The 12408-nt window shown below is 40.8% G+C and overlaps 1 protein-coding gene across 2 annotated transcripts in view; it reads left to right on the top strand.

Annotated features, from left to right (window-relative positions):
• STAU2 (staufen double-stranded RNA binding protein 2) overlaps positions 1-11697 on the top strand; it is a 136787-nt gene extending 125090 nt beyond the window's left edge. For both annotated transcript variants that reach the window (XM_028736687.2, XM_028736689.2), the window contains exons 14-15: positions 8947-9035; positions 10645-11697. In XM_028736687.2, coding sequence (XP_028592520.2) covers positions 8947-9035; positions 10645-10738 — 183 coding nt within the window. In that variant the 3' untranslated portion in view covers positions 10739-11697. The remainder of the gene's footprint in view (positions 1-8946; positions 9036-10644) is intronic.
• The last annotated feature ends 711 nt before the right edge of the window (positions 11698-12408 follow it).

Consider the following 12408-nt stretch of genomic DNA (forward strand, 5'->3'; position numbering starts at 1 on the left):
AACAGCACAATCCTTTGCATGTCTACTCAGAAGTAAAACCTATGAAGTGCTTTGGCATTTGCTCCCAGTTAAGCAAGTAAGAGATTTCAGCCTAATTAGCAACTTGACAAATCAATGAGTAACCTGCACCTTTAAACCAGGCATATAGGTACAGTTTTGCGATTGCCGGCATCATAACCATATCTTTTTACAGATATGTGAGGAATTTTGAGTGTTCATTTTAGAACAGGGGGAAATACAGACGTAGTTGATAAATGAATATTTTTCATTTATTATAGACCCAAAGGCAACTGACATATATTATGAGCTGACTTTGATGTCTAGGCTCGGTTTCATGACTGCCGTAGAATGCTAGTGGCATAGGAAGAGTCCTGATAGAGAACCTGTAGACTTGAATTATATGGAATCTGTTAACATGGAGTGAGATGGAGTGGTTGTTGAGGTAGGAAATATAATAATAAGAGTACCATCTAGTCATTCAAGCACTGTTACATAGTGAAGGAGGGTTTCAGAATTCCCTCACTGTGCTCCTGGGGTAAGGCACTGGTTTCTCTTATTCTCTCATTTTGCTGATTTCAAAACAAAAATAACTAGAACAGGGATGACTAATCTGTGACCATCCAGATGTTGTTGGACTCCGAACTCCCCCCAGCCCCAGTCAGCATGGCTGAGGGTCAGAAGTGATGGGAGCTGTAGTACATCAACATTTGGAGGGCCACAGGTTAGCCACCCCTGAGCTGGAAGATCTATCAGTGCCCATTTTTCCTCTGCTTCTTTCTGTTGTTGCTTTCTCCACTCCCAACAAGCCTATGCTGTCATAGGGGGTGAGCATTTGATCTTTGCTGTTGTCCCTACATGAGACCAACACAGATGAAGGGACATAAAGTGCTGCCTTGGCACCCATTACCTCCCTCCCCCTAAATTGTGTCAGCTTTAAATTGTCACCTTGCCTCCACATTTTCCTCTAGGCAGGATAAATTTGCAAACTTGGTCTTGACACCACTGTGTTAGGACAATGCAGTATGAGTTGAATGAAGCTGGCCAGAGTCAGACCTTTTTGAAGAATATCATCAAGAATAATTCTTAAAACATGTGCAAAAAATTAAGGCGCTTTGGAATTCTTGGGAAACTAATTACTTACATTTGCACACTAAAAAGCAGGCATAGTTCCCCGCGCCCCCAAGAAAAACGCATGCCCTTTCAAGCAGTCAAACATGGACATCATTTGTTTCAATGAAATGCAAGGGTTTGTACCCCAGTAATTAATTTTTGCCCATAAAGGACAGGATTGGAACAAAATCATTTGTTTTAAAAACCACAGAGAAATTTGAAGCCAGATGTCAGTCTATTGACTTGGCTCTGCTAAAGCAGAACTATCTGATGAAGCACTTAGGTTCATGCAGTGGTCTGATTCAGTGGTTAATAGGGCTGTTAGATGAATATGTCCCTGATAAAAATGATGGACAGGGGCTTGAGAAGACAGATCTGTTAGAAATTCACTTCTTCCACTTTCTGTAGAAGAGATCTATACGCTTTGCTCGCAGGTGTAGTAGTGGTTTTACTACTTACCAAATTGCCATTCTCCCTAGATGTGTACTGTACTGGATGAAATAGAAGAATTTTGGGAAAGGACCAACTCATTCACTTGGGGGCCATGGCAGAATTTATAGGGCTGAAATATCCTAGTAGAGGACCCTGAAACCTTCTTGTAAGTTCCACTAATTCAGCTCAGAAGGTTTCTAAAACTGTAGGTGGCTGATGAGTGGTCCTGAAGTCTGCATGGTGCAAAGGAATCTGTTCTGGCATGGAGTGAAAAAGACCCAAGTGCAGGATAGAAATACAGGCTTGTATCCAATGTGGCGCCAAGTTTATTGTATTTCTGTTTTGATTATTTTGGTGTTGTTCTAACTTGTTTACTATTAGCTGCTTTGGTTTCTTACAAGAAAACTGAGGCATGTGTCTAAAACAAAACAGCCAATAAAGAAATAAATAGTGGCTGTAAGCACCAGAAGGCGTCAAGCTTCTCAGTGTGGAAGTCCTATAAGAGATAGTTGTGTTTCTTTTATCCTTTCCCTTCAGCCCCTACTATATGGCTGTCAAAATCCCTAATGAAGAGCATTTAATGAATGGGTCCATGAGAATTAGGCAGTAGCTTCTCACACCATAGAGAAATGGGAGACAGTAAGCCACAACAGTGGATTGGCTGAGTTAGTAGCATTTGTGTCCGTTCCATAAAAGGGGAAAGTATGAAGAATTAAGTTAGGTGTGTTCTCTGTCTTCAGAAGTATGTGCCACTCCCAGTAAGGTGAAGTGGACAGACACGCACATGAGGACCATTTAGGGACATCTTGGGAAGAATCTGAAATGTCACATAGATGTAAAAGGCGAAGGAAATATATCCCTACATTGTACTGAAAAACATTAAATCATTATCATAAGAACGTGAGTTGAAACCACATTTTTCTAGAGCAAGCCTCTGTATGCAACTGCTTTGTGTAAGGATGACCTCATGTTATTAAATTGTCATTACAAACTATCCAGTTCCCCACAGAGGGAAAACCAGAGGGGGAAGAAATTAACAAATTTCAATATGATTTGCTAATTGCTAATTGGCTTAAGGAAACCTAAAAATGACCAAACTGATTGGAAACATCCACCTCCAGCCAGATCCAGACACATATTTATAATGGGAAGAGCAGCCAAGACAAACAAAGAGCAGAGTAGTGCATCCTGTTGGCATTGTGTTTTTGGCATTGCTGTATCTACACAGAAAACAAGTGATACATTAAATGTGCAAAGACATCTGTTTCATAACCTATGGGGCTTTGCTCACAAAGCAGTTGTAAAATCTTCTGGGGGAGAGAAATATTTCTATATATCTGTGCAGATGCTCTTTTGTAAGAGAGAAAAAATCCATTTGAGGAAGTGTTCAGCCTTCGGAAAAACAATTCTCTGCTAAAATCCTTGTCAGATATTTATTCCACTTATATCCCCTCACTGCTGTTAATTTTGCAAGCGTTTCCTAGTTTTTAAGGATTGTGTACATCAGGCCCAGTTCATCTGAAGTGTAGCAACAATTATGCATGACGTTGGGTCTTTGAAGATCTTTATAAGTGTGGACCATTAGGTCATTTTTAATTTATACTTAAAGGATTTCTAGGTCACCCCCATAAAACTATCAAGGCAGTGTACAAACATACAAAACAGTCCAGTCCTTGTACTTCTCTGACTTTGTGAGCCTACCCTCAAACTTCAATCAGAAATGCAAAACATCCTGAGAAAGTAGATGAGTTATCATCAGGACTTAGGATCAAGAAACACTGGTGACCCCAGAATCCAGTGCAACACTTAATCTCCACCAAGAGCACCTCATACTCATAAAATGACAAAAAACAACGCTGCTGAATCAGACCAAATTTCCATCCAATCCAGCATCATCATCTCCAAGTGGCCAACCAGATGCCAACAAGAAGCTTGCAAGTAGGAACCAAGTGCTCTCCCCATTTGTGCTGCCCATGCAGACTTTGACTCTCATGCTTTACCCATCCTCAGACACTTCCGCTTCCAAATTCATCTGCAGAATTATAATCTGCTGCCCAATGCATTTTCCCTCACCTATCTCTCCATAGTTAAACATTGGGGGATGAGGGGGAAGTATATTACCAGATCTCCTGGAATTTGTGTGACACTGGGGAATGGACAGCTGGACCATAAAGGGAGCAGCATTGAACAATATCTGGTGCTCCGGGTAAGCAGAGCCTGCCAATATTTAGTGGTCAGAATAATCACCACCTGCCAGCACCTGGCAATCAAGAGAGAGGGCATATGGTCTTATAAAACACCTGCTGCAAAAAAATTAGGAATCGTGTAAAGAATGTGATAGTGTTACAGAACCAATCAGATTATGCTCTGGAGAGATAACAATGGGTGGTGTGGTGTTAGTGTAGTCAAATAAGGGAATAGATCAGCACCCTCACTGGGGAACAATTGCCCTCATCTCCTGCTTATGGACTTCCCATGGGCTTCTGACAGTGGGAAACAAGATGCTGGAGTGGATACGTCTCTGATCCAGAAGGGCCTTTCCTTTGAAATCCTGAACCACTCAGCTTTCTCTCAGTCTTAGCTCTATCCCACAGGGCTGTAGAGAGGATAGAATGCATGTTAACTGCTGTTTAGAACAAAACCTTAATTAACTCGTTCACTTTGCAGCGGAGGCTGGCAGGCCAAGCACAAAGACTTTGCATCCCATTTGTGCAGCATGCTGAAAAAGGGGTGGGGCTTTGAGGTGGGCTTTAGTTTTTGCTAAAAGAAATTTAGTTCATAGTGCAAAGGTGGAAGTGGTGCAATGGTGGTGCAAAATATCAGCTTCATTTAAAGGTTAAAAGAAGTTCTAATGATGGAGAAAGTGTCTATGGCAGTGGTTCTCATGCTTTTTTGTCTGGGCCACACTTTCAGAATAGAATTTGCTCGTTCCACACCAGTTTTTTGTATTGATAAGGATTACATTGAAAAACAAAAAGAAACAAACTCATAGCAATGCTTGATTTTGATAAGATAGGTATCCATATTCTGCAAAAAAACACACCATATACTATACTATACTATACTATACTATACTATACTATACTATACTATACTATACTATACTATACTGAAATGTTTCAAATGTTTCTTTGATTGTCCTTGAATCTTTCCGCCACACTTGCCATCCTCTCCTGCCATACCAGTGTGGCATGCCACATCCTTTATGAACCACTTATCTAGGAAGATCGGCAACATGAGGAGGGTTCAGAAATCAGATATCTTTAATTAAGCACAAGCTTTTGCAAGGAAAACCTCTTAAGTGATGCATTGCAGAATGTAATGCTGACCACACCTTTTTTATTGCATGGTCATCCCTGCTTTACCTGGATGCAATTTTAGGCAGTCATCTAAAGTATTGTAACAAATCCTACCCTGTTTTTTATTTTAAACAATATTTCGTCAGATAGATGTATTTCACCTTTTTATCCTTGGCATTCCTTCAGCGGGAACAAATGCTTTCGTTCAGCATTGCTGCTGACATTCCCTTCAAAGACATAGAGATAGATGTTCTGAGTAAAGAAAGAAGCAGAGGTTCCCATGAATGAATTCTGCAAACAGCGTGAGAAACTAGGTTAATATTTCATTAAGGAGCTACAAAATAGCAGTGCGGCAGGAACAGAACCTGAAGCATTTAATGGGAGCTCGACAATGAAGCTGTTGAATCTTTAATCCCATTTTGTTATGTACTTGCTGCTCTCAGTTGAAAATAGCAAAGAAAGCAGCTGTGACGATAGTTCAGGAAAGTGTTCCTATTTTGAATTTTTTTATTTATCATGCCTATGCCCCACTCTTGTTCCAAAAAGCTCAGTGTGGCAGCCATATGGATCCCAGATGGACTCGCATCCAGGCAGGCTTAAAGTGCAGGACATTTCTTAGCTTCTGCACTAGAACTGCAGTGTGCATGTCTAGCATATAGCTCTGATAGTTCTGTACAGCACATACATGCTATTTGTTTTCTGTCGTCCAGAAAAGTGATAAGCCTTATACGAGCTGATTAAAATGGAGCTTCCGGCATGCCTGTGCCACAAGTTGTTGAAAGGTCAGGCGTCTGATTAGCATTCACAAAATACCAACATACATACTAAATATTACATTGATGGAATTCAGCAAGAGGTGGAATGGTGGGAGAAGAGCTCTAATTGTTTCAGTTTGTACAAGGAAAGGGGAAATATGATTGTGGTGCTTGTTAAGCTGATCCCAGCATGAAAGGAGTTGGCAACATTAATGAACTGAAGGTATCGCTCGCAAAGGAATGATCAGCCCCATATTTTTAATTTCATCCAGCACATTTACATCCCAGCCCACGGGGGCTCTGAAAGTGTTGTTCACGTGATTTCCATAATTTTTTTAAAAATCACATTTAAGTCTGGGAACATGAAGAAAAATAACATGGTGTCCCTGTGGAGCTAGGGTTTTGAGGTTGCATCCTGCCTTTATCCATCATCTTTCCTGCAGCGCCCCCCCCCCCCAGGCAACCATTGGTGTCTTCTGAATCTAGAACTTGCTAACCCCATGAGGCAAGTATTCCCTTGCTGGCAGTTCTTCTGTCTTCCAAAAAACGCTTACCAACAGCAAAGAAAGTGAGTCTCATCTATAAAAGGAGTGCCTTTTATCTGCTTTGGTTGGTGAGATAGTTACACTTGTTCCTGGGCTGAGGTACCTCGGCCGCTGTGGCCCTCCCACTGGTAATCTCAAGATTGGATGACTGTCATGGGCTTTTAGTGAGACTCCTCTTGAGCTTTCTGCTGCAAAATGCAGCCACTAGGTTATTGGCTGGGACCTCCCACTGACACCATGTAACACCTCTGCTGAGGGAGCTGCACTGGCAGTCAATAAGCTACTGGGCAGGTGCAGTTAAAGATTTTGCTTTAGAATTTAATTCCCTAAATAACATGGAACTTGGCTACTTGAGGGATTTCTTTGCCCCATATATTCCTGCCCAGCAACTGCGCTCCTCAGATGGGGCACAACCAAGAGTACCGCATGCCCCAGACGTGTGTGTAGTATGCTGTAGAAACTGGGCTTTTAGTGTTGCAGCTCCAGCCTTCTGGAATTAGTGGCCAGATGAAATAAGACAAGCACCTGGCGCTGATATTTAGATAGCTATTGAAGACATATTTGTTTAAGAAGGCTTTCCCTGAAGTGTGACCCATTCATTTTATGGGATATCTATATAGGAATGTTATTATTGCTCCTGCATAACTGAGTGTGTATTCCAGTAGTAGCTAGTAGTACTTCTTGTTGGAAAGGCTGTAAATAGTGGGAGTTGTGAGAGTGTGAAGAGGTAGAAGCATTCTGAGGTTTGGTGTTTGATGAGTGCCAAAGACTATTAGTGCCAACAATAAGAAAGCATCCAAAATTAACACTTCTGTCCATTTTTTAAGGGAACAATGAGGATTTGGCACAGAAAGACTCATTAAAGTACAGTCTGAAGGAGCTTGGTATGGCTTGATTAAGTTTCCAAACAGAGAAAGACCACGTTGAATGCCACCAGGAGCACGCAGTTCATTGTGGCATGATAGTTTTCAAGGTCGCAGGAGGGAGGCATAACATATTAACCATTAAACAGAAATAAGAAAAGCTCTATTCCTTTCTCTCATGTTGATTTGTATGTGTGGGTTGTGTGCATGTGTTTTATATGTTTTTATTGTTGATTTACTATAGAACTTTGAAAATTAAAATCATTTATTAAAAAATGTGTTGCATCACATCATTGCATTGTGAGCTGCCATACCTATTCTTCACTTCATTGGCTATTACCTGAGAGGGTGAGGGAATTTGCAGTTAAGTGATGTCACATTTTGCATCCCTTGATGTTACAACCCCATGTCTGCCACCAGAGGCATAGGAAGATCAGGTGGTACCCGATGCAGAAAATTTCTTGTCATGCCCCCCCCCCATTGATTTTTTTGATATATATTTTTTGCCTGCAAAAATGGTTTTACATTATTTCATATTTTCTTACAAAGGAATGTGGATTCTGGGCCTCTGATAACAAGTAGGCGACTGTGGACAGATACTTAAATCTACAGGATGGATTGTGTTTTGGCTTGTGTTATTTTATTTATATTTATTGTTTATTTATTTAATAAAACTTATTTTTTAAAACCTGCGAAGTGGTTTACTAAAACAAAAAACTAACAAACACCACAACAGTAAAATCAGGAAAAATTAACAATCCTACTTTAAAACATGCAAAAGCTAAAATATTAAGATTAAAATTACTTCAACTTCCTAAGCATCTAGATATCCTTGCCTAAAGAAGAATGCTTTTAGCAGGTGCCCAAAAAGAGTCTAGCAAAGGCACGTGCTTTGTTGCAATAGGCAGGGAATTCCAAAGTGCCAGTGCTGTCACAGTAAACAATGCAGTACAGATATTATGTGGAACCTGTAGTAGCGCTTGAAACTACTGAAGGGGAGGTTTTATTTGTTGTGATTTCACCATGCTCTGTATTATCTGAAAAGGAAGACATTTATTTAAAAAAACAGGACTGCACAGCAGCAATCTAGTCTCATCATGATCAGTGGGACTTATTCCCAAGCCGACGGTGCATAAGACGGGCTGCAATCCTATGCACCCCTTGCATCCAACTTGTACCTAAAACCCTGCACAAGCCTGCACCAGAGAATTGTAGAGTTGGAAGGGACCCCTGAGGGCAATCTAGCCAAACCCCTGGGGCAATGCAGGAATCTCAACTAGACCATCCCTGACCCTGCTCCACTGAATTGAAATTTCAGCCTTCACGACATAGGAAAACGGCCAAGTAAATAGCTATTTTCATGGAGGAGGGTCAAGATATTAACTGATATGCATGAAATTTCATATATAGCTATATAATCCATTGTGTAGTAAGATAAGACCATTGGAGCAGGCATTTTTTTTATAAAAAGTTTTTTATGAACCGCCCAGTAGGGCAGTAATTGTTCCTTGGTAATTTGTCACCCCCCTCCATGATGGCACCCGGGGCGGACCGGCCCCCTCTTCCTATGCCCCTGTCTGCCACATTGGCTAGTTTGGGCCTCAGAGTAGCATAAGAAGCAAGGAAGTATGGATATAGGTAATCTAGAGACATGTAGATTGCTTCATTTTATACAGAGGATGCTTGTTTTAAGGTACAAAGCAAAGTTGAGCACAGAAAAGAAAAGTATTTGCCAGTCTTTCTCACCATCCGGGGGGGGGGGGGGGAATTCTCTTTGTTCACTAATCCATCTCTTTTTCAATGTATCTTTATAGCCCTGAGCTTTGTCACCATCCACTGTGTCCCTGATACATATTTGATGTCATAAAACATTCCATGCTCATTGCTAATAGTATGCCTACTTCAGTATCTATCATTTCTCTTTAATTCCTCTGTGTTACAGGCAGCTTTAAGTGCCTTGAAACAGTTTTCAGAACAAGGACTGGATCCACTTGAAGGAACTGTAAAGCCTGAAAATGGTTCATTTGAAAAGTAAGACCCACTTTCACAGTATTCTTTTGGGGACATGTTTGCTTGCTTAACTGGACTTTTTACATGAATGGTGTAGATGTACTTAGATCTTTCCAAAATACGTGGCCTCTTCTGATCTCATAGTCATGTAAACCTTGTAACAATTTGGCACCATTGCTGAGAGTAGGTTTCAGAATTACTTTGGATGGTTATTAACTGGGGTCATTTAGTGTGCTAAGTATAAATTTAAATAACAAATAAATAATTTGACCATCCTCTTTAACATGGGCTTTTAAATACATGAAATCTGTGAATTCGTCATATTTTAGAAACGTCTTTATTCTTCGCAGCTGAGAGATCCCATATAAAGATGAGGGCAGGTAGTATGAATTTGGTTTTTGACCTTAATAGTTTGGAGTCAGTTTCGTTCATTTAAGCACTTCACAAGGTCCACCTCTCAATAATCTAGAATACTGAGCATTCTGATGTGCACAAACAGATCAATACCTTTGTGGAACTGCTGTGCAAGCAAGCTCCCTGTTCACATTACTAGAGGAAGCTGCACTTTCATCGAGGCTGCTGTCTCTTACACATAATTGAGGGTGGAGAAGTTCCATGTCCACATCATATTTCCTTTAGCCGCAATAATTTCTAGAACTGGTCAAATACCTCTGACAGTGCAATCCTATACATGTCAAGAGAGAGTTGAGTTCCACTGAGGTCAGTGGGACGTATTCTGAGGTGGGTATAGAATTCTCACCTGAGCCGCATAGTGGGCATTAAAAAATATCAGTCTGTGAAGAACTGCAGAGCAAGGCAAATTTTGTTGCTTTGCTATTAGAGCTGTGAAGCCCAGGGAGGAAGAATCGGCAGGGAAACTTTTTAAAAAATAAATTTTCTAGTTGTTTTCTCAATTTGTTTATGAAAAATGGGGGTGGGGGGAACCTAAATCCATTTCCCCCTGGCCCTTCACATTTCTATTTGCAAATAATATATCCCACAGATTATGCCAGATTTCCATGTATTTCTGATTTGTGACATAAGTGCTGTGATAAGCTTCCTGCCTTGTGAAGCCTGCAATATTATAGATGAGAAAAAGAATTGAAGTACGCTAGCTTTGTACTACATTAGAGTTAAATGAAGGATGTTAAATACACCACCTGCTCTACCTTTGTGCGTGTCATTTCTGTTTTGTTTTTAGGTATGCAGATGCAGACATCAGAAACAATCACATACAGAGCGTACAGATTGATTGATTATAATATTAGATGAATGTACCAAAAGTTTGAAATTGTTTGTGCACCGGGCATGGGTAGATAGTGGTATTCCTCTTCCTCTACCTGAACCTGGTTTGGCTGAACCCCAGACAGGAGCATGTTTTTGTTAAGCAAGCGATGTTGGAGAAAAGCAAGAGGCTGATATATAGTGGCTATTTGTAAACTAATTTAATCAGAACCATTTACCACATGATCTCACCAGCATAGTATGTGAACATAAATATTGTTGTTTCACTTTAAAATGTCCCCCCTTGCGGTGACCTTTGAATCTCATGTGCCATCTGCTAATAAAAATGTCTTAAAGATGTGCAACCCTGGACCTTACCGCTCTTGTTAATGTATTAATCTTTCAGACAAGTCAAGCATCTGGGAGAAAACGCAGACAATAAACAGACTAACTCAGGCACCATTGCTCAGGACTGCAAGGATTCAAAGGCTGTCGTCTAGGAGCTTCCCAGCACCCGTGGCTGCCACTGCATCCTTATAAACCTGTCAACACGCAACAGGGTGTATGTGTACAAGGAAATGAATGACTAATACCATTATTTGAGTCTTATGTGAAGACAACACTATTCTAACACAGGAGATAGTCTACATGGTACTGTTTATTGAATGGTGGAGAAATAAATAAAACTGGCTGTTTCCCCTCCAAACCTTAAAAAACTACTGGAGGTTTAAACAGCAAATAATTAACTAAGACTTGGTTGGAGAAATTAAGTATACAGTTGCTTAATACTCTGGAGGAAAGGAAAGTCAACATTAGGTTGAGTTATACGACTCCTTTATAGTGTAGAATAAGTTCAGCTTTCCTCTCTTTTTTTTAATTATGCTTGAATATTTTTAAATTAATCACTGACAGTGCTGTGGGAGTTGTAGTTGTTGTCTTCATATATAGTCATACAGCTTCTCTTTCTATGCCAACATTATGCATTCTTCATAGTCTTACGGAATACATTATGCCTGTAAGATGCACGACTCCAAGTTGTTTGCAAACTGAAGTTTAAATCATGACAAGTATTTGCTTGAACGTTAATGACCGGTCACAATACGCTACTAGAGAAAGCAGTGATGGTATTTGATTTCCCTTGCCATTCGTTGATTGAAGAGGCACCTTGCTTCCAAGAAACACATTCCCCCCTTTGTTCTCTATTGTGTGAAACACATCGACACCTCATTCTGTGTTTTGCATCAATCTCTCATTCGCATCAACTGAGTGTTTTTAATAACTGCATTCTGACCGCGAAAAGTAGAAAAGGATGGCAACCTCATCTCAGAGGACAAAAAGTGGTGGAGCAGGTGTGTAAAACTGCCAGTGGGGCAGAGACAGAAATTTGCATTTTTATTCTGTACTAGCATATACAAATTAAGTGAGTGGCCAACACAGTAAAACCACGTCAGTTCATGTATACAGTGGTGGTGTCATCTCTTCTTTAATTTGTGAATAACACTAGTGAAATGTGTCACCTACACAGATAGAAGGCTGCCTTAGACACTTCTCCCCTTCCCTGTCTCAAAACACAAAAAAGAATACAGTAATATGCATAAGTTGCAAAATGTCGGCACGTCACAAAATTTGTGTGTGTAGAAATTTGTGTTATCTCAATGTGTTTGTGTGTGTAAAACAAAGAATATGCACACCACTGACCGCTCGCAAACAAGGCAGTGTGCTCTGTGTGTGCTTTCATTGCATTTGTCAGACAAATAAGGGACCAATGTAGTTGTGTGTGTGTTGCAACAGCTGGAAGTGCCCATAGTTCATTACTACCTTCTGATCATAGAACAGACTTACTGCCTGCCACATAGGCCAGTGTTGATCTATGCCAGCTAAGCACCATTTTAACCAAATGCTCCCTGGCACACTAGGGAAAATCAGGCCACATTGGAAAGACCTTATGCAGGCATTCAGGGCTACAAAACAATAAACATAAGAGTGGGGTTGCATTCACTTGCCTCGACCCCAGTGTCACACCCTGCACCAGCCCCTCCTGAATGCTCTCTCTGAACATATTTGCAAGTTCCAGTGCATGCATGTTCATCGAGCTTCCCCACTGCAGACATGCCTTGGGGAGGGGCCAACACAGGACGTGGCAGCAGGGGCAGGGCATCTGAGGGCAACC

This window comes from Podarcis muralis, chromosome 8, assembly GCF_964188315.1.
Source record: "Podarcis muralis chromosome 8, rPodMur119.hap1.1, whole genome shotgun sequence".
NCBI lineage: Eukaryota > Metazoa > Chordata > Lepidosauria > Squamata > Lacertidae > Podarcis > Podarcis muralis.